Genomic DNA, 25,447 nt, shown 5'->3' with positions numbered 1-25,447 from the left:
ATGCTTAGAAGGTATGACAGCTCAACCACCAGCTTGTGGACAAAGGAGGGTGTTTTCAAGTGTTTGTAGTCCCTCTTGGAGAGCAAAAGACAAGAAACACAATAAAGAATTAAAATTTAATACATGATCATGGTATCTTTACCATCTCTACCACTCCAAGCCAAAATATATCCTCGAATTCCATATTTCGGTCATATCTCAAGGTGCTCCACCTAAAAGGCTCAGTTATATCCTCTAAACTATCTCTAGCATCAAAGAAGTTTCATAAGCTCCCACATTTGGCCAGCAAGTCTCAAATATCAACAATAAAGTATATTTTATAGCAGTACAAATGTTTGTGCTGTAACAGTGTGTGTTAAGCTCCTAGCCACAAGAAAGACTAAAAAATAGATACCAACTATTAGAATTTACCTTGGCTTGAAGAAAGGTGCTAGGCGCTACTGCTAATATAAATGCCTTTAAAGTCAAACACTGAACATAAATACCCCATATGTCAAGAGCCTCCAAATAGAGAAGTAACCCATTAAAGTTTAGATAAGCAAGATCAACATGAAAAACTCAATTCCTAGATCAAGCATAATCCCTAGTAAATGCCTAACTACTACAATAAAGGTAAAAACCCTTGCTTACTTCATATGTCTTGATAGATTCTTCCTTAATCGTGACATTGATATGCGTGCTCCAGATCGTGTCAAATTTCAAGGCAGGGAGGCAAGATTCTGCAATGGCATCGGTTTTGTTCAGCGTTAAACACACTGGCATCAGTGCAAGCCTCAAGTCCAGCAGAGGTATCATCAAGAGCAACGCACAGGCGCGGAAAGGAAGCTTAAGTAAATCGAGAATTTGTCAAGTTTCGCACTAACACTGGCCTGTTAATGCAGCTCCCGCAACTAGAATTAGCTGCTGTTCATTGAGCTTTGATAACAAGAAGCCAGCTGAGGCTCCAGTAAGTCGAAGCACAAGCTTGAGTGGAGATTTCTTCCTACAGGAGAACCAGAAAAAGAAGCAACAGCCATACCAAGGCATTCTCCACGTCCCTGCCGATCACGTCCAGGAGCTTGATCACAGAGAAACGTCACTGCTTGTCGCGGAAGTAAAGGGATGGCTCATGAAACTCGCGAGTGGCAAGGGGGAAATCAGTCCTTCGGCTTATGATACCGCCTGGGTGGCTCGAATCGGGTCTGAATCCGACTCCTCTCTTCCCGAGTTTCCGGAGGCCTTGGAGTGGATCATCAGCAGTCAACTTTCGGATGGATCATGGGGTTATGATCGTCACTTGCAACTCTATGACAGAGTGTTATCCACGCTCTCCTGCCTGGTCACGCTCAAGCTCTGGGACATCGGGCACAGCTGCATTACGCAAGGTGTGCTTCTCGTTCTTTTGCTCTGTTTACACCTTGGACTCTTTTTAATTCTTCACAGGCACGAAGTTTTTGCGTGAGAACATGATTAAGCTGAAGCAAGACGATGGAGATCTCTTGTCAGGTTTCGAGGTGACGTTCCCAATGATGCTCAAAGAAGCAAAGCAGCTGGGCCTTGATCTTCCGTATGACACAGAGTTCACAAGGTTGCTAGAGATTTCCACCAAGAAGAAATTGGCCAAGTGAGTTTTTATGTGCGTAATATCTGCTTTGAAAACGTTTGGTGTTCATCCAGGATTCCCTTAGATAGGCTTCATTCGGCTCCCACGACGTTGCTATACTCCTTGGAGGGCCTTCAAGGCCTTGAGATGGACTGGCAAAAGATCCTTAAGCTTCAGTCCAGAGATGGATCCTTTTTGAGCTCGCCCTCGTCAACAGCATGTGTTTACTTGAAGACCAAGGACAGGAAGTCGTTGCAATACTTGCAAAAAGCTATGAAAGATCAAAATTATGCTGGTAAACTAGCTATCTTCTTCAAATCCTTTGTGCTAATCGGCTGTACTTCGCAGTTCCGTGTCATTACCCCATCGATCTTTTCGAAAGTTTATGGGTGGTCGACACTATTGAGCGCCTGGGCATTGACGTCTTCTTCAGAGATGAGATCAAGGCTGTCCTCAACTACGTGTATAGGTACAGCCTTTGAACTTTTAATACTTATGCAGCTCTTCTTTAAATGGTGGTTGCACCAGCTCTTGGACAAACGAAGGAATTGGATGGGGATCTACGTGCCTAGTCAAGGACATCGACGACACAGCAATGGCATTCCGTATCCTTCGGATGCATGGGTATAATGTATCTTCAGGTATAAATAGTTTTTGTAGTGGATTAATCTATGAGTTTGAACTACGTACAGATGCATTCAACCAGTTCTGGCTGCCTGGAGACAAGTTTTGCTGCTTTATTGGTGAAGTCTCTCATGGGGTCTCTGAAATGCTCAACTTGCATCGGGCTTCCCAGATTGATTTCCCGAATGAAGAGATTCTTACAAAGACTTTCAAGTACTCCCATGGTTATCTGCTTAATGTTGAGAGCTCTCACATGGATAAATGGGCAATGAAGAAGAACCTCATGGGAGAGGTCTGAGATTCATGAATAGCTGGGAAACTCTAATGTGTTTGTTGTCTCTACAGGTGGCATTTGAGCTAGCAAATCCATTTCATGACAGCTTGCCAAGAATCTACAATAATGCCTATATTAAGCACTATGGTGTGGATGATCCTTGGATTGCTAAAACTATTTACCGGTAAGTGACATTCATAGTTAAACTTCTAAAATCCTATAACTTTCTCTTACCTCTCTTTTGTTAAAGGTTGCCTCTAGTGAATAACAAAGTACTTTTAGAGCTTGCAAATCGATATGCTCAACAGTGTCAATCATATCAACCTTCTGAGATGATAGAATTGGTCAAGTAGGCAAACAAACATTTCTTAGTCTTCTAATGTTCTAACTTAGTGTGTTTTTAATTTTTTAGCTGGTGGCATTCATCAGGTTTTGAAAATGTCCCATCTACTAGACTGAAAGCTAAGATCAACATGATCCCCTATATTCACTATCTTATTTGTTCAACTTTCCATGAGGAAGAATTTGGCCAGTTGAGAGTTTTTTTTACAAAGACTTTTTGCATAAACACATTATTTGATGATCTTTTGGACTACACAACCAACATTAAAGAGCTTGATCATCTCGAAAATGCGATTGAAAGGTTGTATATATAAACTTCTACAAGTTATAGTAATGCTTGCTCTTTTGTTCTTCCAGGTGGGATATCTCTATGTCACAAGAACTTTCTCTAGAATATAAGATTCTCTTTCAAGAATTTTATACTATTGTTCTTGTCATGACTGAGGCAGCTTCCAAAATACATCAGAATTTATCTCCAGAGTTCATTTACAAATACTTATTAGGAATTGTAAGTATTTTAAATCAGTTTTTTCTATTTCGTGTTATTTACAGTAATCTTCATAGTGCATAAAAGTCATAAAATCTATCATTGCTGATGCTCGTTGGAAAATTCAAGGGTATATTCCAACTTTTGAGGAGTACATGGCAAATGCTGAAATTAGTGTCTCAAGTTGGGTCCACGTACTTATGGGCATATTCTTTTGTGGTGAGCTTTTAACAGAAGAGTTATTAAATACTATTTATGATAGCAAACCTCTCAAGCTTGATCGTATCATCTCTAGGCTTTCCAATGATATGAAAACATATAAGGTTTGCTCTCTCTCTCTCTCTCTGTCTGTGTGTGTGTGTGTATGTGTGTGTCTCTCTGAGAATAGTATTTTTAAGCACTAAAATCCTTTTATTTTTGCGTTTTAGATTGAGATGAAACTTGGACAACAAGCACAAGGAGTTTCTTGTTATATGAAAGATCATCCGGGTGCAACTGAAGCAGATGCGATAATATATTTGCAAAGCTTGCTTAATAAAGCCAAAAAGGAACTCAATGAAAGCTACTTCATCAGTCATCAGAAAGATCTACCTAAAAACATCAAAAGGTTTAACTTTGAGATAGTGCGAATGATGTTAATCACCTACAACGAAGTAAGGCAAGTAGATCTTTTTAAAAACCCAGACAAAGAACTTCAAGACATGATTGAAGTTTCTTTAGAAACTTATAGAATATCAAATCAATAATAAGATCAAGCGAAGTGGATTTAAAAGCATTTCACTCAAGAGAGAAAAATTCCATCTTACTTAGAGTCATGCATTCTCTCTCTAAATCGCGCATGCTCCCTAGCAGCACCAAGGACGACCTCCAATGCGTATCATAAATAAAACTGTCATAAGCTACAATAGTTACATTCTCTTCCAACTTCTTATTTTCTGGCTGCTCTACAGGTTGTGGACAGCTTCAGTAAACTTGTGTGTTAATCATCCATCGCCTCTGCTGGAACAACTCATCCGTCAAACCAAACCAAACGCGAGCAAAACCTCACAAACCTCTCATATAAAAAAACTCTTACATTCCTTCGTCTCATCTCGTAGGCGAGTACGTCGAGGAGGGCGAGGTCGGGCTGGAACAAGCACAAGAAAAACCATTAACAAAGAAAAAGATCGAGAGAAGAAAAGAAAAAGAATCCTTGTAACTTACCTGTAGCTTGGGCTCGCGGAGCTATACTTGAGACTGCTGGGACTGTAAGTGTGAGACGAGGGACTGTATGCCGGCGACGTCGGACTATAAGCAGGCGAAGTCGGGCTGTAGGAAGGAGAAGTCGGGCTGTAAGAAGGCGACGTCGGGCTGTAAGACGGAGAAGTCGGGCTGTAAGCCGGTGACGTCGGGCTGTAAGACGGAGACGTCGGGCTGTAGCTCGGAGAGGTCGGGCTGTAGCTCGGGGACGTCGGGCTATAGCTCGGAGACGTCGGACTGTAAGAAGGCGAAGTGGGAGAGTAGGATGGCGAGGTTGGGGAGTACGAGGGAGACGTCGGGCTGTAGGACGGCGAGGTGGGAGAGTACGAGGGAGAAGTGGGACTGTAGGACGGAGAAGTGGGAGAATAAGATGGCGAAGTGGGAGAATAGGAAGGAGACGTCGGAGAGTAAGATGGCGAGGTTGGAGAGTACGATGGAGAGGTCGGGGAGTAAGACGGCGAAGTTGGAGAGTACGATGGAGAGGTTGGAGAGTAGGACGGTGAAGTGGGACTGTAGCTCGGCGACGTCGGACTGTAAGATGGACTCGTTGGAGAGTACGCGGGCGATGCCGGGCTGTAGCCTGGAGAGCTCGGGCTGTACGCCGGAGAGGCCGGACTGTAAGCTGGCGATGATGGACTGTAAGTCGGCGACGAGGGGCTGTAGTTTGGAGAAGCCGGGCTGTACCCCGCAGGGCTGTACGCTGGCGAAAGCGGGCTGTAAGCTCCCGGAGAGAATGTGATGCCACCAACATACGGCGAAAACTGTGCGTCCGTGATCGGCGAGGCTCGCAAGTTGGGACTCAGCAGATAGCTCGGGGACATCATCCCTTCGTGGTGCGGAGTTCCAGTCACGCCCCCCAGGCCAAAGTCGGCCGTCTCCATGTAGCTCGGGAGCTGCAGCTCGATCGCGTGCTCCAGCATCTTGTCGTTGAGCAGCAGCCCGAAGTCGCCCGTCCCGATGGGAGCTAGCTGCCCGAGCATGATGTTTTCGGTGACGCCCCTGAGATGGTCCGCCTCGGCAAACACCGCCGCATCTAGGAGGATGTCCACCGTCTCTTCGAACGAGCAGCGCATCATCGGGCCCGTGTCGTTGCGGTTGATACCGTGGCGAGTGATCGCCATGAGGTGGCCCCGGTAAGTCATGACGTCGCACAGGATGGCCAGGTGCCTGTAGTTGACGTAGGAGCCGTCGAAGGATATGACTTCCCTGAGCTCCTTGAGGAGAGCTTGCCTGACGGCCTCGATGCCCAGCACCTCAATGACTTCGATCAGATGGTTGCTGACCGTCCTCGTCGCGTCCACGTCTTCGTTGCACATAACAGCCAGCATGTTGACGCCCTCGGTGTCGAGCATCCACTCGGTCTCGGTCTTGAAGCCCTCATGCTCGTCAAACCTCTGCCTTTTGTGCTCCCTGATAAACACCTTGTGGATGTCAGGGATCCCTCGCAACGCCATCTCCGTGAGCATGTTGCTCTCGATCTTCTTCAGGAAGACGTCGTCGTCCGACTGGTCTACTTCGCCACCCTTGCTGACGTCGTCATTCATGATCCGGACCCGCAGGATCAGCTTCTCTGCGTTGTCGTCGTTGAAGATGCACGTCAAGTCGTCCACAAACTCGAGGTTGATCTTCTCGGCGATGTCTGCCATGCTGAGTTTCTTGTCAACCATCATCTCGCGATTGAGCTCGATACGCAGTAGCCAGGGAGAGATCTTGTCCGGAGTGACATCTTCGTCTGGCATCTCGTAGTAAGACTTGACAAACTCCACGTCCTCCTCAATGATGGTGCTCATCGGATCTGGATCATACCAAATCTCCGTCGCCTGCGTGACACTTCTCAGCGTCGTGTACTCGAGCGCGCACTGCACATTCTTGGCCCTCTCCTTCTCCTTGCTTACTTCAGGCTTCAAGTGAACATACAGCGACGGCGTCTTGATCTTCTTGGCCACGTTAATAATCTCCCTCAGCCGGGGAACACCGAGAGTGACGTTCTTCGCACTGACACCAGCATAGTGGAAAGTATTCAGCGTCATCTGTGTAGCCGGCTCGCCGATGGATTGAGCAGCCACGCACCCGATCATCTCCCCGGGTGCCACCAGTGACTGCAAGAACCGCGTCTCGATCTCTCCAATGACCCACTCAAAGGCCTCCTTCGTCAACCTGTACTCCTTGAGAACACGCTTGCTGGCGAACGTGCTACGAAGTAGACAGTTGAAGAACAAGGTGGCATTCTTCTGAGCTTCGATACTGATCGGGTCGTCACCAGGCACCACCAGTAGCTTCTCCTGCAGCTTGTCCACTGCCTCCACAATCTCCATAGGATGCATGTCCGATGGCTTCTTCATTTCAATCTTGAAAATCTTCTGCGCGTTCCAAATGAGACGCTTCAGATTGACCGGCAAGGGCCAGTGCGGCTCCCCAGAAGTCGCAATCTCCAGACCGAGTTGCTTGCGATCGGCTTCAAGCTTCTGGACCTCGGCATCAAACACGTTGCGAATCTCCTGGATGGTCTTAATATCTTCTGCACAGTCGCTGGCCATGTAGTCCGGATTCCAGTTCTCGTTATCCACCTCGAACTTATAAGTCATATCAAAATTCTTCTTCTTCATTTTGATGGAGTCGAGATGCTGTGATTCAATCCAAACCGCGTCCATGCCATCTTCTCCGTATAAGAACTGTATAACGTCCCCCAGCGAATTCCGAACTGTGCCATCGTATTTCACCATCACGTCTTCCATTGCCTTCACTAGACGTCTTTGGATGTAACCTGTCTCCGAAGTCTTCACTGCTGTATCGATAAGACCCTCTCGACCTCCCATGGCGTGAAAGTAGAACTCCTGCGGTGTGAGACCCCGTAGATAAGAATTTTCGACGAACCCCCTACTCTCGGGGCCGTAGTCATCCTTTGTAAAGTGCGGGAGCGTTCTGTCGATGAAACCGAACGGAATTCGTTTCCCTTCAACGTTCTGCTGTCCCACACAAGCAATCATCTGGGATATGTTGATGAACGAGCCCTTCGATCCAGCGGTCACCATAGCTTTTACGTTGTTGCTCTCAGACAAGCTTTTCTGAGCACTGCTTCCGGCTTCATCACGAGCTCTGTTAAGGACCTGCATAATTATAAGTTAGTACGAGAAGAATAAAAAAGGAGGGGAAAATTCACCTGATTGACTCTGTTTTCAAAAGACTCCATCATTGTTCGACCGGGCTGAGACTCTAGCTGCTTCTCTTGCGCGATTTTAATCAGGTCTTTCACTTCGTTCTTGGCCTTAAAGATAGTGTCATTAATCTTCTCCATGGTTGCAGAGTCAGCAATTGTGTCTCCAATACCAATGCTGAAACCGTGTTGCAGCAACCAATAATTGACAAGCCACTGTGTATGACCCAAAAATTTGCGAGCAGCATCAGGCCCGACTTCCTCCCTGAAAAGTATAAAGTTAACGTGAAACTCCGAGACAGAAAGAAAGGCTTACCATATGACGTGAATCAAACTCCCAGACGATGTTCCTAATGTCTTTTTACAGAGTGTGCCAGTCAGGAGTTCGCCCTTCTCGATGCGCACCATCGTGTCACCAGGAGAATTATCGCCCGTTTCACTGTCATTATGCCAGGCAGCAGTTCGCACCATATTGATTTGCTTGGGAATAATCAGACTAAAAATCTGCTTTCCAGTCCATATTGGCCTTGGTTTGACAATTGCTGGAGTCGGCACTTTCCCATCAAAATCTTCCCACCACATCAGGATGTTCATGAAAACGTCCTGCAGACAGAAGATATCAATGCCAGGCTTCAGACAGCAAGACAACAAAATTACCTTTTCAATAAAAGTATCCCTCTTGGTTACTTTTCGACACCCAAGAAGTGTGTCCTGGACGATTCCAATAACGGGTCTGTTCGACTGCGGAGACACTATACACTTGGGAACGATCATGAGCTCTGAGACCTCAGCCCTGGTTTCGAAAGACTGAGGCACATGCATGTTCATCTCGTCCCCATCAAAATCAGCATTGTATGGACTCGTCACGGAGAGATTAAGCCGAAACGTCGAGTAAGGCATTATCCGTATTCGGTGTCCCATGATTGACATTTTATGCAGACTTGGCTGCCGGTTAAAGAGCACAAAATCGCCGTCGCATAAGTGTCTCTCAACCTACATTAACAAGAAAAATAAGAGACTGCAGCGACAAAAAATCCATTACCTTGTAGCCAAGTTCCAAGTGCCGATCACTGCTCTTTTTGAGATACCTTAGATCCAGACGCTGACCATCTTCTCTAATGATATACTTTGCACCTGTTTTACCAGGGGGTGGATGCGGCCCATATTCCACCAGCTCTTTCAATCTGGTTCATAAAAGGAAAAAGTTCAGAGATAAACACAATGAAAGAATTGCTCACCGTTCGAGGTTATATGGAGTCACAGTTTCTGGATAAGTCAAGTTCAACGCAATACTCCATGGCACTCCTAGCTCGTCAATATTGATATTCGGATCCGGGGTGATAACTGTTCGAGCAGAAAAATCAACACGCTTGCCCATCAGGTTCCCACGAATCCGTCCCTCTTTAGCCTTTAGGCGTTGGCAGATGGATTTGATGGGTCTACCAGAGCGTTGTGTTGCCTGCACATTCTGATTAAGTAACAAGCAAGCCAAACATTTCATGTACCCTTGGCTGGCCAGGAAGATCATTATCGAAATATGTCGCAATATGAAATTGCAAGAGCTGGGTGAACTCATTGATAATATGTGTCGGCGCACCATTCTGCTCCTGCCGCTTCAGGTTGTTATTGTGCCGAATTATCATGGCAAGTTGGTGAGTTAAGTCGTCCTAAAAAAGAACAAAACAGCAGAAACGGAATGTAAGAAACGTAAACTTGAACAAGAAAAAAGTAAACTTACTTCACTGCGGGCCGAGCTGTCCATCATCACAGAAGGCCTCACGGGTGGAGGTGGAATGGGCAAAACTTGTAAAATCATCCAGTCTGGACGAGCAAACTGAGGATCAAGACCGAGTATGCGGCATTCCTCGTCACTTATCCTCTTTAGTATACCCAGAACCTGCACGAATAGAACGTTGGAACCATCACTTAACAAAGAAGTGTCCCACCCTTTCAGCAGTAAGTTGCTGTTTTCTTTCGACAGGCTCTGGCAAATACTGATCCTGGTCGTCGCCTTTCTTTTTTGGAACCTTGAACTCGGCAATAATCTTCATCCCGTCAATGGTGATTTTCGGCTGCTGAGCTCCACAACCTCCGTGGCCTTTCTGCTCGCCCTCTTGATCATCTTGTTCGCCATCCATATCGTTGTTGTTTCCCTCGCATTTCTGCTTGTTCTTACAGCACTCTAAGACCTTTTTGAGCCTCTGCTTGGGATTCTTCGCCTTTTTCGCGAGCTTGAACTTGTGATCGTTCTGTCAACACACCAAACCAAAGATAAAGCAAAGTAGCAGCGTTTCGCGACAAACCTCGAGTGCTAGGATATGCGAGCAGTTGTAGCACACACAGCGGAGGAGGGCCAGTACTGTCTTGAGGAATCCGATGTGAAACATGGGCTTGGCAAGCTCTAAATGCCCAAAATGCCCAGGACACTCAGCCATACTCCCGCCACAAGTCTCACACTTGGTTTGTCGGTCAATCGTTCCCAGTCTCGGGTCGCTGAGGCCGCCAGATTTTGGCTTACCCCTGTCGTAAGTCTCGCTCGACTCGATCTTACAGACGGACATTTGCCGCTGCAAGAACACCACAAGCACGGATTAGTCTCAGAAATTTTCCCCCCTTTTACAAAGGCGAGGAGAATCCATACAATTTCGTCAGGGCTCATCAGCCCAAACTGGACGCGCTTGACCCGCGCCAGCTCCGCCGGAGAGTAAGGGAACCGGAGATCCATGACGATGGCGCTGGGCGCTAGGCGCTTGATCAAACCCTAGGCGCTGCAAACCCCTAGGGCTTGAAGAGTGTAATTTCGTGTGCAAAAATAAAATTTATACAATGCCCTTAGAATATCCAATTCCACGACACAGCATATTCTCTAAACTCTTTCTGGAGCCCTAACAAAAGCCCTATTCTCTTCTCGTCGAAAATGGTGGAGAGCACTGCTGCTCCAGCGGCAGCGCAAGATGCTACTCCAGCGGCAGCGCCAGATACTGCTCCAGCGCCAGGGCATCCTCCAGGTAATCGAAATTTTTGCCGAATCAATGCCTGCATTACTCCAGATCGATCGTTTTGCTCACGGTTTTTCGTCAAGGTCCCAGCGCCTTGGAGAAGCGAGTGGCTGATCTCTCCGGTAAGCGATGACCTTGATTCCCATTGCTTTTTCACTTCTTCTCAAGCATTGCTTCTCCTTTCCCTGTGATCTCTCCTCATAGCTTGCATACTCTTTGTTTGAATATTTTTTTTCTGTGAAGGCCCTTCCATGGCCTTGGAGGAACGAGCAGCACAACTAGCTGCGAGCGTCAGTGGTATGAAGAAAAGAGATGGACAAAGAGAAAAGTTCTAGCTAATTGCTGCTAGTTCTTCTATGTTGCAGTACGTAGGCGAGCTCCAGCTCCTCCAAGACCTCTCGACTTTGCCAGACTCGAGAACAGCAAATTCGGCCTCAAGGGAGTTTTCGCCGGTTTCTTTTTCGTCAATCTAGCAGTGATTGGTAAGTCCGCGTGCTCGCTTCTTCTTTGCTCAAGTCTGAGAGTTCTTTGGTGTGTTGCTCAGGTGGTCTTCTCATGGCTGATAGACGATACAAGTTCTCGCCTTTTCACCCCGAAAACAAGTGGGAATCCTCCACTGCTACAAAGAGACGATTCAGGGAACTGGCTGTCGACAAGGAACGAGCCCTTGTAGAAGAAGAAAGAGCTCGAAATCGCCAGTTGTAAGTAAGCAAATTCTTTTCCTTCTTTGGCTTGAAGATATACAAGGTTCCTAGTTCCCAACTTGCTTGCAAGGATCAAAAGTGAAGGAGAGCACATTCTCTCTGGGTATTATTCCGAAACATACACCGAGACTACCCCTGTTGAGAAAGAGAGGAGAGAATGAGAAAACAATGAGAAATAATTTGCTGTGCTATTTTGGTTTTTTACTCATTTATTTTTCCACATTATTATTATTGACATATAGCAAAAGAACATTGAAGGTTAACTTGTATTATGATCAAATATTCTTTTTACATGTTTCATTTAGGACCAAAACATCTTATATTCGAGCCAATGTGAAAAAATCCAGATTAAGGTGGCTGGCTGTCCATGGTCTCCACCATCGTCTCACAACAACAAGAGTGAACCGACAAGCTGAGATTTACGTTGACACTCACATTCACAGACAGTTCTGGGCCAAGGTCGTGATGCTGATCTTGGAAGCTTTGTGGCATATGGCTAGCTTGATACATCCATGCAGCTCGTAAGCAACGAAGAGGAATTTAAAGTGTTTGGGTACTGCTGTTTATATATGGTTTCCTGGGGAATGTTGTCAACCAAAACTGCAAAGTGGGGATTAGGAAAATGTGATTAATGCGTTGACACAGATGAGGAGTGTGGCCAGTTTACTCGGCTTAAAAGCCTTCTTTGCGGGCTGTGTGTTTCTTACTTGCAAGAAGATCCGACCTTAGGGAAGATTACTTTGATTCCTAAGATTTTGCTTCTGTAAGAGTGCAGTTTGATTAGATATGGATTGATTCGCGATGGCCTTGGTTGTCGAGATTATTCCTCCCCTAATTATTATCAGTTATGTGATTAATTTTAATATTATTAGTGTTTAATATTATATTGGAGGAAATAGCTTCCTTGCTATTTTTCCTGCCTTTGATCAGTCTTGTCTACGATGTAAACAAGTATTCCGGGTTCACGTCCCAGAGGTTTTCTTAACAAAAAAGTGTCACTTATATGTAAATGCAGCTGGCCCCTCATGGTTTTTCGTTGAAGTGTCACCACACAAAGTTCTTCACTTTTAATTATTAAAAATCGTAGAGGCTATGTCACACCACTATGTAAACATTCACCTGGATGTCCATGTTTTTTCTTCCATCTTTTCTTTATCTCTTGACAAAAATTTTCTCTGGGGGAGGAGGCTCAGCTTTGAATCCTATCTGAAGGAACAATGACCTTGAGGACAAATTTCTAAGAGATAGAATAAATCGGCATACCTTCATCTTTGTTGTATGAACTACCCGAGGATCAAACACGAGAAGAGAAAAGCCACCGCTCATCACAGGAAAGCTCTCTTCAACCTCAACTTTGCTGCATCTCGAAGCTTTTATATCTCACACCTGATGAGTGAAATAGGGTTAAGTTTTTATGGGTAAAAGGTCTTAAACCACTCTTTCATGAGGTTTTAGGGTTCTACTACTAGGGTTCTTTGTAGGGGGAGCGCGCAAGCAATGCCGCTCTTCATCACCGATGAGGAGCTCGAGCAGCTCGGTGGTGATGTAGCGGCGGTGGTGCGCAAGGCGGACGATGTCGTCCGCAATCAGCAGGTCCAGCTTGAGACAGAGAAGGCTCGGGCGGACGCGGCCAGAATCAATGCCGAGCAGACGTGCGCGCTGGTGGAGCAAAAGTATGTGGCGCTTATGGATCAGGTGGCTAGGCTGGAGAGCGAGAAGGCGCAGCTCCGCCTGGCGCTGGAGAATAAATCGTCCGAGCATGCTGCAGCCCAGGCGAGAGTGCATCAGTTGGAGCTCGAGCTGGTGAGTGGATTTTTTTCGATTGGCATTTTCGTGATCGATCGTTGCTGCTCGTAGATGAAACGAGACAGCGATCTCGAGACTAGGGAGTTGGAGATTAGTGAGCTTCACAAGTCGCGGAAAACAATACTGGACGTTGTCGAGAAGAAGAACTTGGAGTTGGATGAGAAGAACGAATCCTCAAATCAATTGCTTGAGAAAGTGGTAAGTCTCTCCCTCTTAGGTGACGTTAACATACTTACTTTTTTTTTTCCGTCCTGTAAGCTTGCTCTCACCCAAGAGAAGAGTGGGCTAGAGAGTAGAGTTCACGAACTTATGGCCGAGCTCACCCGATCACGGGCACAAGAAGCTCGAGTAACACAGGTAAACTATCAAAATGTTTAGATTGCTAAGCCTTTCTTTTTCTTTTCATCTTTGTTTCTTGAGCAGGAAAAGGATATTTTTGCTGAGCATAATTCCTGGCTTGCTGAAGAGCTCACAACGAGGTCTGCCAACTTGCTGGAAGAGCGAAACCGAAATGCACAATCGGAGGCTGAGTTGCAAACCAAGAATATGGAGGTAGACTTCCTTGCTGCTGGCTGTTGGATTGATGACTTGGATATTGTAGTTTGAAAGGGCTGCCAAGGAGAAAGAAGACGCTCTGGTACGAAGTCAAGCTCGTGTGAAAGATCTGGAAACGGAAAAACATGGATTAATTGAAGTAAGTTATCTGATGTAAGATCGTTGTATAATGACCTGCAATGTCAGGAATTGCGATTTGTCAAAGAGGATGCTGCCGTTAAAGAAGAACATTTATCAATTGAAGTTACCACTGTAAGATCCGTATTTTCTTGTTTTGCTTTTCTACTGACAGAATTTCCTATCTAACAGGCATCAAAGCTGGCCGAACTTTATAAACAAAGTTCCGAGGAGTGGTCTAAGAAAGCAAACGATTTTGAAGGAGTTATTAAAGCGTTGGAGGTACTTGTAATTTATTTTGCCTTTTATCATATGCTTTATTACAGGCGCATTTGAATCAAACTAAAGAGGAGCTTGAAGAGCAAATTCAAAAGGAGGTGGCTGCTCGAGAGGCTTCTGAAAAGGTTTGAATGCATCCTTTGCGTTGACTATTCAGCCATCCAAACTTTGACAGGAACTATCCACTGCGAAAGAAAACTTTGAAAAGAGGATACTTGAATTACAGCAAGTAAAAAGTATTGATAAAGGTTTTCTAGACCTGGATGCGGATGCCGGCCAGCTGCTCTTACAGTACGTATGATGTTTATTAAAAATTTACACCGTGTTGTAAACTAACTTGCTAATTGTTAGGCATCACAATGATTCGTCCGAGTTTCATGGAGTGTCTGGAACGGCTCTTGCGGCCACACTTCTCCGGGATGGATGGACGGTATGTTCCTAATCTCCATTCCTTGAAGTATCTAACTGTAAGTATCCCGGAATAGCTTGGGACTGTTTACAGCAAATATCAGGAAGCTACAGACGCCTGGCGACACGAACGACATGAAAGAAACCGTTGCCAAGCTTTATTGGATCGGGTAATTTTCTAGTGCTCTGTAGGTTGAGCTATAACGTTAGATCTGTGAAGGTTCTTCATGAGATTGAGGAGAAAGCTGCATTGATTCTTGGAGAACGAGGTTTGTTTTACAACTTTGACCATTTTTATTGGGTTATTATATATGCAATTATGCAGCGGAGTATACCAGAATGCTTGATGCATACGGAATTATGGAGGAGAAACTGAAATTGTCTATGTCCGACCAAGCGGCTTTGGAAAATTCCGTCAGGGAGTTGAAAGTCCGTGGCTGGCTTTCTTCTGTGGTACTTGAACTAATATTTTTTTATAGGCTGAACTGCGGAGGAAAGAACGAGACTTGAAGGGCGCCACAAAAGACGTTTCTGATCTTCAGTCTCAGGTCCGTCTTCGCTGTCAGAAGGAAAATATTGTATTTAATACTTTCGTTGGATTCATTCAGGTTGCGGTTCTTCTTAAGGAGTGTCTAGATATCCAGAAACGTTTTGGAGTTGGAGGTGATGATTCAAATATGGACGAGGCTTCAACGGCGGGTGCTCTTGTACCGGATAAAAGTTCTTCGGATGCTGTTATATCGGATAAACTGGTAACACATTCTTATTTGTACGTTTTTTGCATAGTACGATTCTTTTTTCCTACAGTTGACGTTCAAGGATATCCATGGCTTGGTGGAGCACAACACCAAGCTTCGTGCCCTTGCACGTGTTCTGGCGGAACAAAATGAAAAGAAGGAGCAAGAACTAAGAGTAAATGACTAGAGCTCAAGATGTGGTTTGCTGATGGTTTCGTTTTAGGAAGAATTTGAGTCTCGCCTCAAAGGTCGAATAGACGAAGCATCTGAGAAAGTAGCCATGGTGCTGAAAAGGGCTGAGGAGCAGGCTCAAATTATTGAATCGCTTCAGGGAACTGTAAGTTTCTGCTTTTTGTCTCGAGAGGTCTATACAGATTTTCTACCCAGGTTGGGATGTATAAAAGACTCTATGAAGAGGAGCGAGGGATTCGTTCTACATTCGCAGTAACACCTGGAGCACGTTCTTTAGGTTCGTTTTCTTTTCTGTAGTTTTGTTCTTACGTTTCTCGTTCCTTGTTTAAGATGGTGATGGACGGGATGTAAGGAGCCTAATGGAAACGTCACATGTAATTCGATGTTTTTCAAATGGTTCGTTAATTTACGAGCTCTCCTTCTCTTATAGGATGAATGTCGTAGGCAGCTCAATGCTGCTCTGGAGCAGATGAAAACAGTTGAAGGGGAGTTGAGCCAAACCAGGTCAGGTGACTATTGTCGTGGGATCATTCTCATCTTTTTTCCACAGGCATAGTCTTACTTCGGCTCGTGTTGAATGCGCTCGATTCGAGGCGGAGGCAACCTTTGCAAAGGAAAAGCTGGCGTCATTGACGCGAGAGTCTGAAAGTCAGGTAAGACAGTGATATCGTGTGTTGCTGTCATAGACGATGCGAATTACAGCGATTACAAACGAACTCAATACTCGAGAGAAACGTGGAGCTTTCTCAATCTGTAACTGATTACCAGCGTAGGCTCAGAGAAAGCACTCAAAACGTCAAAAGAGCCGAAGATGAAGCAAGAAGACTCTCGATAGAGGTAATAGAAATTCAGGCTGCTGTCCCTGTACTGTGCATTTCTATTTCAGGTTTCTGTTCTTGAGCGCGAGAAAGCTCTGCTGGAATCTGCCGAAAAACGGGCTTCTCAGGAAGTATCGCAGTTGTCCGATCGAGTACATCGTTTGCAGGTTTACATGGTTTGCGTCCTGGACATGTTCTTACAGTCTTTATAACTTTCAGGCAACACTAGATACCATTGAAACTACAAATGAAGTTCGCGAGGTACCTCCTCGTGTTAGTTTTGTGTTAAAACTGATCATTTATCTATTTCTAGGGAGCCTGGACAGCGGAAAAGAAAAAACTGGAGGATGACGTGAATCGAATGCAGGCATGTACTTCCGTTATTTTGTGCTTCAACTAACATATAATTCCAGAGGGAATGGGTCGATGCGAAGCATAAACTAGAACTTGAGCGTAATTATGCACGTAGCATTACATCTGAACGGGACAAGGCCATGGAGCGCAGAGAGGCATTGGGTCTAGAACTCAAAGAAGCGCTTGCAGCGTTGTCAGCATCAGAAACACGTGCGAAGGTTGCTGAGGTTGGTTAGCTATTCTTCATCTCTTGCTCTGAGTTTTCTTTTATTCCCAGGTTCGCAGTCTGGAACTTGAGGCCAACCTCAGAAGGGCAGATGAGAAGGTATAGAGATGCTCTCTTGTCTGTTACTCACCAGGAAATATTATTCTTAGATTATGGCTGTCGTTGCCGGTGGAAAGCAAATTTCTGGATCGGAAGATATGGAGAACAACGTAAGGCTTTCTCTCTTTCTCTCTGTTGTTTATTTTTTCTAACATTTCACGTGTTCAGGTACTGGTCACCCTTCAACATGCTCGTGAAGAACTAGAAACGCTTAGGGAGGAGTTACTTGCCTCAAAAACCCACGTTGAGCAGGTTTGATCTCATACAAGTTGTTTGAATTCTTTAAATTACTGGTGTATCTCTTGTTAGTATAAAAATATTGCGCAAGCTAATGAAGAGGCGTTAAAGAAGATGGAGGAGGCACATTCGAAGTTCAAAGAGGAGGTGAACACTTATTCTTGTGATTTATGCAGCTAATTGTGGTTTTGCAGGCCACGAAATCAAAGGACATTGTGGACTCAGAATTGAAGATACTGCAGAAGCATCTTTCTGAGGTGGAGTCGCATTCCCTGGAAAAGGAAAGAGAAGATGGGCAGCTTAATGCTAATAGAGAAGCGGAACTTCGAAACGCTTTGAAGGAAGTGGCTTCTCTAAAGAACGCGGAGGCGCTAAAAGAGTAGGTGTCTCGCTTTTCGTAACTGGTTTTGTGACGGTTGATGGCATTCAGAGGCGCGATACAGCAAGCGGAAGAGCGAATTAAAGTTTTGAAAGAGGATCTAAGAAAAGAGCATCAACGTTGGCGGGAAGCCCAGAATAATTACGAAAGACAGGTTAAATATCAGTCGCAGCTATTTGTTTCCAATATAGTCTTTGTGCAGGTTTTGTTGCAAGCGGATACTATTCGCGAGCTGAGTGCGGTGAATGAGCAACTAGCGAACCTCGAACAGCAGGAGAACAAGTATTGTGAAAAGGCCGAAAGAGCAGAAGCAGAACTGGTAGGCTACGCAAGAGTTATGGCCAGAAACCGCTCATCTTTCTACTATACAGGAATCTGTGAAAGTAACTTTCTTCATGGAGAAGGCTTCGCTAGATGCGCATAAAGCTGATATGGAAAAACGTTTGCAGGAGCTCGATGAACAGGTATAAACCCCGAAAAGTAGTTTGCGTCTTGACAACTTCGTTTTGCAGAATCGTTTTCTTTTGGATCGCTTGGAAGCGAAGCATATAACCTCAGCCGAGAAGGACCGCAGGGCCTCGACGAGTGCTGATGTGGATGACGAAAATCATGAGGAGCCCGAGCTGCAGCGTGTAGTGCAGTATTTGCGAAGAGCAAAAGAAGCGGTAAGCGTTCGCGGTCGTGACTTCTATATATTTTATTGTGATCTGTTTTGCAGGCGGATACGGAGATTTCTTTACTTAAACAAGAACGAGTCCGTCTATGTAAACAGGTATTGCTGTCATACTTTCCTTCTTGGTAATTCACTATTATTTATTTTAGTTTGAGGCAGCATCCCGTTCTGCGGAAGAAGCTCAAACGAAACTACGTCAACATCATGAAAATCTTCGTGCTAGTGTGTATACTGATGAGGAATTTCGGGCGCTTCAGGCACAGGTATTGGCTCAAGCTACGCTTGCTACACTAAACTTTAGTTCACAGGTTATGGAGACGAATATCTTGCGCGGCAACAATGGGCAGCTTCAGGAGGAAATTAAGAGAGTCCTTGATGAGAATAAGGTAAAGCTATCAATGTTGCAGGCTCCTTTTTTACTTCTGTATTTTCAGGAATTGCAAGGGAGGTTTCAAAAACTTGAAGAGGAGAATGAATCCCTTAAAAGAACTGTAACGGAATTGCAACTCGAACTTCACGCCCGTGCACAAGAAGTGGAAGTCTCAAAAGCCGAAACTCGTCGCTGGGAACAAAGATGTACTCAGGTTAGTACTTGCGGTTTTTTAAACTACGATTGATGTGGGGGTACAGATGTTGGAGAAGTACAAGTCTCTAGATGTCGATGATTATGAAAGAGTGAAGGCTTTGCTGGTACAGACACAGGTATAACTTCGTACTTTACATCAAACAGGCTTTACATGGTCAAAAGCAGGAACGAATTGGCTCAGAGACGTCGATGTGGCGCGAAACCATCGCAAAGTATGAACAGGAGCTTGCTCTAAGAACCGAGACTCAAGCAGAATTAGAGCGAAGGTTTCAAGATGCTGTAAAATTAGAGGTGAGTGATTTGAAAGTCATGTGGTTGGCGTTAACTGATATGTTTCTTCAGGCGTCTCTGAGAGCCGAAGTCGAGAGAAACAGGAAGATCTTGACCCAAACGAAGGTGAGGCTCACCTTGCCTGATTTCTTTGACCCAAGTCTTGATGAAACAGCGGAAATATGAGAAGGACAGAGAAGTGATGCAAAAAGAAATTGAAGAACTCAAGTCCGGCAAGTTGCCGGTGCATCAAGAAGCGCTCGAGGCATGCCAAAAGGAGTCTGCATTGCGGTTAGAACAAGCTCAAAGAGAAAACGTTGCACGTTACGAGCTAGCTCAACGAGAGGCGATCGAGAAAGACTCAAGAATTCAAGTGGGTTACTTTCCTTTTCCTACTGTTGTGTTTTAACATTTTTCTTGTCTAGACGCTCGAGAAAACCTTGGAGAAAGAAAGGGATAAATCGAAATCTAAAATCGATAAAGACAGGACGGCTTTGATGGAGCTGCTGCAAAAAGCAACCACGGTAAGCTGCTCTTCTCCACAGCTGAACGCTCATAGTGGTTTTCAGGAAAAACAACGATTTCTCGAAGACCTGCAGGCAGTGAAACAAGAAAACGAGCAACTACGACAGGTAATTTTTCTTACTTATCCAGGTCTCGTGAATGCCGTGATACAGTTGCAGCAAATCCAAGGAGCTGAGACTAGCACCACCATCATAAACGCGGAGGCGAGCTCTAAAACTTTTTCTGCGACAGTTGAACAACTGAATGATATGGCTGCCGAGCTTACTCCAGCACCAGTTGTCGCAGCCCCTGAGCACGAAACTTCTACAACACCACCAGTTGCCAACGTGCCTCCTCCGGCTGTGCTAGCTCCGGCTTCGGCTCCAGCTCCGGCTCCGGCTCCGGCTCCGGCTCCAACTCCGACTCCGACTCCTCCTCCAGTCCCCATGCATCTAAGCATAGTGAGGCCGTCGGTTCCGTTCCCAAGAGCTGTACAACGGCCGCCATCAGCACCTATTCTGGATGATAAGTTGAGGGCAATGCAAGCGCTTCGTGCAAGTATCATCGAGAAAGAGGTACACGTTATTTTTAAGTTGAAGGCATTCTCAATTGCGTTTGTGTGTTCCAGAAATTCCAAACCCAAACTCGTCGCTCTGGGAGGCGTATAATCCGGCCTAGGATGGAGACTTCCAGCCAATCCGACTCTGCAGCGGAAGCTGTGGAATCCTCGTTGGACGCGGCTGGCGAAGGGACTTCCGAGGCCGAGGGCGAGACTGCTCGAGTTCCTGACGCGGTGGTGGAGAATGACATGAACGCACTAGTGGCAATACCTATGGAGATTGCGGTGCCTGCTGGTCACAAGAGAACGTCGTCAGAGAGCTTGGACACCGAGAACATACAGCAGCAAGACTCTAGAAACGAAGTCTTGCCACCTTTAAAGAAGGCCAGGAACGACGAGCCAGCCACAGAGCCAGAAGTGGACGCTGCTACTACGACTGCAGTGGAGGAACCAAAGCTCCAGGAACTTGATGAAGAGCAGCAGGAGTTACCGTCGCTGGAGGGCGCTGATCTTGCCGCAGACATTGCCGCTCCTCAGAGGCGGGTCCGTTTCTCTCGTCCGGAGTCTTTGCTAGATGACTTTGATGGAAGTGGCAGCAAGCTCAAGGAGAAGTCGCCAGAGCTGCAGCTAGCGCAGGGAAGTTCTTCCGGGACAGCGGACGAGCCAGTCATTGAGATCTCTGAGCCGAAGTCGCCTGTAATGTTCGAGTTCCAAGTGGACGTGGAACCGGAGCAAAAGGAGACAACAGAGGCAGGAGAAGCGACGGGTAACGAGAACGACAACGGGATGAGTCTAGACGTGGAAGACGGCGAGATTTCACTTGGAACTGTGGAGGAGGCTGGAACAGAAGGAGAGTTTGAGATGGAAGACGTCAAAGAGCAGGAAGAGCTTGGCAAAGACGCAGGTCAGGAGACGACTTCCACCGAGATGGCGGCCGAGACTTCTTTCGAGCAAGGAGAGGCTGCCGGAATGGCTGAAGCTGAAAGACCAAACCCAGGAGCAGTAACAGGAGGAGTAACAACACCACCAACAGGAGGATTGTCGGGAGGAACACCACCAGCACCAGCAGTGACAAGCACCACTATAAACTTGAACGAGAGGGCCCGGGAAAGAGCTAAGGAGAGAAAGCGGAGTGCTGCGTCTCCTTCGTCCCCAGAAGCACTGAGGAACCGGGTTGTCCGAGCACCGAAAACTAACAAGGGCGGCAGAGGCAGGGGTGGTAGAGGGAACCAGTGAAGTTCGTCAAGCATTTCGCTTCTAAAAGGGCTAGCCAGTTAGTTCTCTGAGGACTAAAATTCTCCTAAATGTTGTGAGTTAAATAATTTCTATCGTAGTAAAAAAACCTATAATTTATGTTTTAAATAAATTTTTAGGGTGTAACTTATATTCTTCCCCAGAAAATCATATCACATGTAATTACGTTTAAGTTCATCCTATTTAAGCAGTGCATGGCCAATGATTCTTCATAAGCTTAGTGTTTCGTTAAGTATACTTGAAAGGCAATAGTTTCTCTAGCTGCTGTGTATGCTGTGATCTCTCTTCTTGGATTGTTTTCCACCGTGTTTGCTATTAATATAGTGAAATGCAACACTAGTGCTGATATTTCAGCGCAGAATTCACATGTAACAATGGAATATGTAGAAACAACACTGATTGCTTTCCAGGTAATAAAGTTATTCTTTACAAATTACACCGTGCTAAGTACATGCAATATCTATCTAGGTGATGCAATGGTTCATATGTACAGTGGGGAAATGAAGACCATGAAGGAACTTAAGATTGGAGATAAGGCAAGATCCTAGCTAGTAATCCACTTTGCTTCATATGATTAATAAGTTTCTACAGGTTGCTGTTGGAATTAACTCATTTTCGGATATCTACGCATTTGGTCACAAGGATCTAGATGTTGTTTCTGAATTCGTGCAAGTCAAGACCAAAGCCAACACCTTGGAGCTTACAACCAGTCATTTTGTCCCAGTTAATACGAAAGGAGAGACAATTTACAAGCGAGCTGCTGATCTCAAAGTTGGAGATAGCCTGTCCACAATCTCTGGAGCCTCACCAATCACAGGTACAAAAAACCACACATCCTAATGTTCTGTAATAACACAATCTTGATATACGCAGAGATCTCAAAGGTTGACAAGCTGGGACTCTACAACCCCTTGATACTCTCGGACGACATTCTTGTGGTGGCCTCTGTTCACAGCGAATGGTTCTTAGATTCTCTGTTCAATGCTCTTGGTGCAAGCGAATACCTCCCATATGCATACCAGTCACTGCTCGCCCCAGTTCGTGCTCTTTACAACATCGCCGGAAGCACACTCTACTCGCTGGCTACTCCATGCTCGATTCTTGCGTGAATGTGGCAGACTTTGGCATTGGAGTACGGAGGCCCCATTGCTATCACCATTGGTCTTGGAGCTCTAACCTTTGCCGCTCGCTCCATTCAGAGCAAGACACGTTCTTACGAAGAAAGAATAACTAAGTGAATTATTTGCACTTAATCATAGCTCGATGCAAATAGTACATAACCCACTGAATCAAACTCATCCAAATCCATCAAACGCTTGAATGCCACCTGAAGATTCTTCCACCTTCTATCTAGGATAATTCTCACCAACATAGCGTTGCTAACACTTTCCATCGAGCTAACCATGTCTACTGCGGCATTTAATTCATTGGTTCCACCAGGAATAATCTGGGAAGGAATCACATTTGCTGATAACGCTAGCCAGAGTTTTAGCGTCCGGTCGAAAGCCCTCCTCTTCCATTCCACAAAGAAGCTCCGTCACAAGCTTGGAGCTTCCTTGACGGCCATAGCCTTCCATGAAAGCTGTCCAGGCCGCTAGCTTCTTGGGAAAGATCCCATCAAAAACCAGTCGAGCGTCCACCATGCTTCCACACTTGCCATAGAAGTCAACCAAACTAGTCCCAACGATGAGAGATTCTTCCATCCCCAAGCGGCAAGCTAGAGCATGAGTGGCTTTGCCCGGTTCCAGAGACGCCAGGCTTCCACAAGCCTCGAGAGCAGCAGCCAATCTGTGAGCGTCCAAAACTTGAGGAGGAATCTCTCGAAAGAGCTCCAAGCACAGCGCTGCTTGCTTGTTCTCGGCATAGCCCAAGACCATCGAGTTCCATGCTGTGACATCATCTCTCTCGGCGAGCATCCCCCATGCTCCCACACTTCACGTACATCACAAGGCCGCGAGCCACCTCGTAGTCATTCCAGCCGGCATGGTAAGCTTGAAAGTGGAACGCCATGCCTCTCTCCATTTTCCTCTGGATCCCAAGCACGCACAGAGATTGAGTCCCAAGGGAATGGTCGACCGATCACATCATCATCCACCTCCACAAACTTGACGAGCTCTAGAGCTCCCTCTTCTTCACCATTTGAGACGTAGACAAGCAGAAGTGCCATCCATAAAACCATATCCCGCCCTGGTGTCCTCTCTGAAAACTTTCCATCCATAGTGCCACACTTCATGTACAGATCTATCAAAGAGCTTGCCATGAACACTTTGGAGTCCAGCCTCATGTCCAAAGAAGAGCTATTCCGTTCTCCAAGGCTATAACTTTTCTTGAATGTAGCTATGAAAATTTGAGCATTAGGCAAGCATGTCCCCTCAAGCTCATGGCTTTGCTAGTCCATGTACCTTAACATGGTCATCAATAAGTATTAAGTTTCTTCAACTTTTGAGTATGTAGCCCTTTCCTAGGCAAAAGTGTCCATGGCAATTGAATTATCTTAGACAAAGTATTTAAATTAGATGTGTTAAGTTCTTATATTAAGCATATTAACCATAAACCATGACTTTGAAGCAATTTACTAACAATGTGCCCAAGTGAGGGGTTCAAAAAGTATAGTAGAGAGAGTTAAACTTCATTGGAATTAGTTAGTTAAGAAAGACTAGTGTGACTCAGAAAGGCTAACCCCATATAATGGGTGATGATATAACTATTAAAGATTCCAAGGCTAGAGTGAACATGGATGGACAAGTGAAGTAACTTGGTGAAATATTCAAGAGTCAATTCTAGCTCCCTTAGGAGATTGAATGGTTGATATTCTCAATCTAAATGTAGAAGGCACTATTTACTTGAATACTTGGCATGGCTAATTAGAATCTTGCTCTAGCCATTTGGCTAGAGCACCCAAAGGCAAAAGATGGGGGGAGTATTCTTGATTCTCGACATGGAGAAATCTTCATATCATTTAATAGATGAACCCTTCTCCAACATTTTTTTAAAAACCTTGCTCTTACCATATGGTTGGAAGAGTACCCATGAAGCTTGCATTATACCACAGAAGTCATAAAGGTCAATAAGACTTGGTGGTTGAGCCTTCAAGCCATGACCCAATGATGGTGTTGGTGAGCACAACAATGGATGGAGAGGGACTTGGTAGGGACCAAAAAATGAAAATTAAGGATAAGTGTTCCTTATATCTCTGGGCATCCCAAGAATGCTAAAATGTGGTCATCAGATGACCACTCATGGATGGATGACCCAGTCTTTGGGAGATAGGATTGTGGTCGGGTGGTTTTGAGCTACCAATATGATAAAGATGAATGGACATAACCTTAGTGTAAAAGGCTGATATATCAGTGGTATATTTGGGTATCTATTGTGGAATTAAATACATGGAGCATTTGAACCAAATGCAAAGGCAGAGTGGCATAAAGGACATTTATAGGGCTAACAACTCCTTAAGTCAGGAATAAGACTTATGAAAGTTGTGTATGAGACTCTTTCAAGTGATCAAAGGTATGGTTAAGTGATTAAAGTAGAATGGAAAAATTAATCACTTATAATTTTGTATTAGAGTTATTCCTTAATTTGACTTTTATTGGTGGCCAGGTATATCATTATTTTATGTTGACATGTGATGGTCCCAGGAGTGGGGCTATACTCAAGGAGTTGCATGTTGAGAGGGCATAACTCTATATTGTAGTTCATATGTGAACTTATAAATGATATGGGAAAAGGGATCATTAATGGAGTGACTTTGGGATCTTAGAAATAGTAGAAAGTTTTCTTCAAAGAGTTGAGGAAATAATTCATATAAATATTTGACTTAGCAAATTGGTTAATATAGTTATGGTAAACAACTATAGTTTGGATCATAAAAATAATAGAAACTTCAAAACAATAAAGAAGTTGTAAAATTATTTTCATATAGTTGAGGATTGTACTCATGAATTTAAAATTAAAGTTAATGATCGTGGGAGGTCAAATACAAATGA

The 25,447-nt window shown here is 45.1% G+C and overlaps 6 protein-coding genes across 8 annotated transcripts; 4 read left to right on the top strand and 2 right to left on the bottom strand.

Moving 5' to 3' along the window:
- Nucleotides 1-593: 593 nt before the first annotated feature.
- Nucleotides 594-4,072, top strand: LOC9638073 (bifunctional diterpene synthase, chloroplastic-like). Of its 2 annotated transcripts, XM_024662314.1 has the most exons (14): nt 594-612; nt 686-830; nt 882-1,364; nt 1,423-1,603; nt 1,657-1,877; nt 1,931-2,051; nt 2,111-2,223; nt 2,275-2,498; nt 2,552-2,664; nt 2,731-2,829; nt 2,893-3,123; nt 3,180-3,330; nt 3,387-3,632; nt 3,738-4,072. In XM_024662314.1, the coding sequence occupies exons 2-14, from the start codon at nt 725-727 to the stop codon at nt 4,053-4,055; spliced, it is 2,607 nt and encodes an 868-aa protein (XP_024518082.1). In that variant the 5' UTR covers nt 594-612; nt 686-724; the 3' UTR covers nt 4,056-4,072. The 2 variants fall into 2 exon arrangements, with proteins under 2 accessions (XP_024518082.1, XP_024518083.1); XM_024662315.1 differs by lacking the exons at nt 594-612; nt 3,738-4,072 and having other exon boundaries at nt 647-830; nt 3,387-3,528; nt 3,585-3,628.
- LOC9638622 (DNA-directed RNA polymerase II subunit 1) lies at nt 4,071-10,478 on the bottom strand. The gene is made up of 13 exons (XM_024662312.1): nt 10,344-10,478; nt 10,006-10,269; nt 9,649-9,951; nt 9,441-9,599; nt 9,208-9,369; nt 8,941-9,161; nt 8,745-8,886; nt 8,360-8,695; nt 8,019-8,305; nt 7,709-7,967; nt 4,513-7,655; nt 4,362-4,435; nt 4,071-4,305 (listed from the first exon to the last, which is right to left on the bottom strand). The coding sequence occupies exons 1-12, from the start codon at nt 10,425-10,427 to the stop codon at nt 4,396-4,398; spliced, it is 5,400 nt and encodes a 1,799-aa protein (XP_024518080.1). The 5' UTR covers nt 10,428-10,478; the 3' UTR covers nt 4,071-4,305; nt 4,362-4,395.
- A 124-nt stretch (nt 10,479-10,602) lies between these two features.
- LOC9638621 lies at nt 10,603-11,636 on the top strand. Its single transcript, XM_024662394.1, has 5 exons — nt 10,603-10,710; nt 10,785-10,823; nt 10,945-10,998; nt 11,067-11,183; nt 11,246-11,636. The coding sequence occupies exons 1-5, from the start codon at nt 10,620-10,622 to the stop codon at nt 11,404-11,406; spliced, it is 462 nt and encodes a 153-aa protein (XP_024518162.1). The 5' UTR covers nt 10,603-10,619; the 3' UTR covers nt 11,407-11,636.
- A 1,201-nt stretch (nt 11,637-12,837) lies between these two features.
- LOC9638620 (nuclear-pore anchor) lies at nt 12,838-21,588 on the top strand. 2 transcript variants are annotated; one of them, XM_024662380.1, is made up of 47 exons: nt 12,838-13,208; nt 13,263-13,409; nt 13,470-13,568; nt 13,635-13,763; nt 13,813-13,905; nt 13,953-14,018; nt 14,076-14,165; nt 14,210-14,287; nt 14,338-14,453; nt 14,514-14,592; nt 14,648-14,740; nt 14,791-14,839; nt 14,896-14,999; nt 15,050-15,118; nt 15,179-15,322; nt 15,378-15,482; nt 15,531-15,644; nt 15,695-15,776; nt 15,830-15,873; nt 15,930-16,003; nt 16,050-16,152; nt 16,202-16,336; nt 16,386-16,484; nt 16,537-16,578; nt 16,631-16,684; nt 16,731-16,889; nt 16,949-16,996; nt 17,047-17,106; nt 17,165-17,248; nt 17,306-17,380; nt 17,428-17,612; nt 17,664-17,766; nt 17,815-17,931; nt 17,984-18,076; nt 18,125-18,277; nt 18,331-18,384; nt 18,435-18,548; nt 18,594-18,671; nt 18,720-18,869; nt 18,916-18,987; nt 19,037-19,162; nt 19,214-19,267; nt 19,317-19,514; nt 19,567-19,665; nt 19,711-19,773; nt 19,819-20,220; nt 20,274-21,588. In XM_024662380.1, the coding sequence occupies exons 1-47, from the start codon at nt 12,903-12,905 to the stop codon at nt 21,438-21,440; spliced, it is 6,168 nt and encodes a 2,055-aa protein (XP_024518148.1). In that variant the 5' UTR covers nt 12,838-12,902; the 3' UTR covers nt 21,441-21,588. The 2 variants fall into 2 exon arrangements, with proteins under 2 accessions (XP_024518148.1, XP_024518147.1); XM_024662379.1 differs by having other exon boundaries at nt 16,731-16,898.
- Nucleotides 21,589-21,832: 244 nt separating this feature from the next.
- LOC9638619 lies at nt 21,833-22,567 on the top strand. The gene is made up of 3 exons (XM_002988557.1): nt 21,833-21,868; nt 22,050-22,275; nt 22,332-22,567. The coding sequence occupies exons 1-3, from the start codon at nt 21,833-21,835 to the stop codon at nt 22,565-22,567; spliced, it is 498 nt and encodes a 165-aa protein (XP_002988603.1).
- Nucleotides 22,568-22,882: 315 nt separating this feature from the next.
- On the bottom strand, nt 22,883-23,374 carry LOC112341742 (pentatricopeptide repeat-containing protein At2g34400-like). Its single transcript, XM_024662351.1, has one exon. It carries the CDS (start codon nt 23,372-23,374, stop codon nt 22,883-22,885), a length of 492 nt encoding a protein of 163 aa, XP_024518119.1.
- Nucleotides 23,375-25,447: the final 2,073 nt, after the last annotated feature.

Source organism: Selaginella moellendorffii, unplaced genomic scaffold (assembly GCF_000143415.4).
Source record: "Selaginella moellendorffii unplaced genomic scaffold, v1.0 SELMOscaffold_89, whole genome shotgun sequence".
NCBI lineage: Eukaryota > Viridiplantae > Streptophyta > Lycopodiopsida > Selaginellales > Selaginellaceae > Selaginella > Selaginella moellendorffii.
The sequence above is the reverse complement of the archived record's forward strand: the minus strand, read 5'-3'. Positions and strand labels throughout refer to the sequence as shown.

Bases quoted from the DNA above. Each gene is read 5' to 3' on its own strand.
- LOC9638073 (XM_024662314.1), top strand. From the start codon at position 725: ATGGCATCGGTTTTGTTCAGCGTTAAACACACTGGCATCAGTGCAAGC. The intron at 2,224-2,274 runs GTATAAATAGTT...AACTACGTACAG, and splicing joins TGGGTATAATGTATCTTCAG to ATGCATTCAACCAGTTCTGG. The intron at 3,124-3,179 runs GTTGTATATATA...TTGTTCTTCCAG, and splicing joins CTCGAAAATGCGATTGAAAG to GTGGGATATCTCTATGTCAC.
- LOC9638622 (XM_024662312.1), bottom strand. From the start codon at position 10,427: ATGGATCTCCGGTTCCCTTACTCTCCGGCGGAGCTGGCGCGGGTCAAG. The intron at 10,270-10,343 runs GTATGGATTCTC...GTGTTCTTGCAG, and splicing joins TGATGAGCCCTGACGAAATT to CGGCAAATGTCCGTCTGTAA. The intron at 9,600-9,648 runs GTGGGACACTTC...CTATTCGTGCAG, and splicing joins AGCAACTTACTGCTGAAAGG to GTTCTGGGTATACTAAAGAG.
- LOC9638621 (XM_024662394.1), top strand. From the start codon at position 10,620: ATGGTGGAGAGCACTGCTGCTCCAGCGGCAGCGCAAGATGCTACTCCA. The intron at 10,711-10,784 runs GTAATCGAAATT...TTTTTCGTCAAG, and splicing joins AGCGCCAGGGCATCCTCCAG to GTCCCAGCGCCTTGGAGAAG. The intron at 10,824-10,944 runs GTAAGCGATGAC...TTTTCTGTGAAG, and splicing joins GCGAGTGGCTGATCTCTCCG to GCCCTTCCATGGCCTTGGAG.
- LOC9638620 (XM_024662379.1), top strand. From the start codon at position 12,903: ATGCCGCTCTTCATCACCGATGAGGAGCTCGAGCAGCTCGGTGGTGAT. The intron at 16,685-16,730 runs GCATGTACTTCC...ATATAATTCCAG, and splicing joins ATGACGTGAATCGAATGCAG to AGGGAATGGGTCGATGCGAA. The intron at 19,515-19,566 runs GTGGGTTACTTT...TTTCTTGTCTAG, and splicing joins AGAAAGACTCAAGAATTCAA to ACGCTCGAGAAAACCTTGGA.
- LOC9638619 (XM_002988557.1), top strand. From the start codon at position 21,833: ATGGAATATGTAGAAACAACACTGATTGCTTTCCAG. The intron at 21,869-22,049 runs GTAATAAAGTTA...AAGTTTCTACAG, and splicing joins CAACACTGATTGCTTTCCAG to GTTGCTGTTGGAATTAACTC. The intron at 22,276-22,331 runs GTACAAAAAACC...TGATATACGCAG, and splicing joins TGGAGCCTCACCAATCACAG to AGATCTCAAAGGTTGACAAG.
- LOC112341742 (XM_024662351.1), bottom strand. From the start codon at position 23,374: ATGCTCGCCGAGAGAGATGATGTCACAGCATGGAACTCGATGGTCTTG.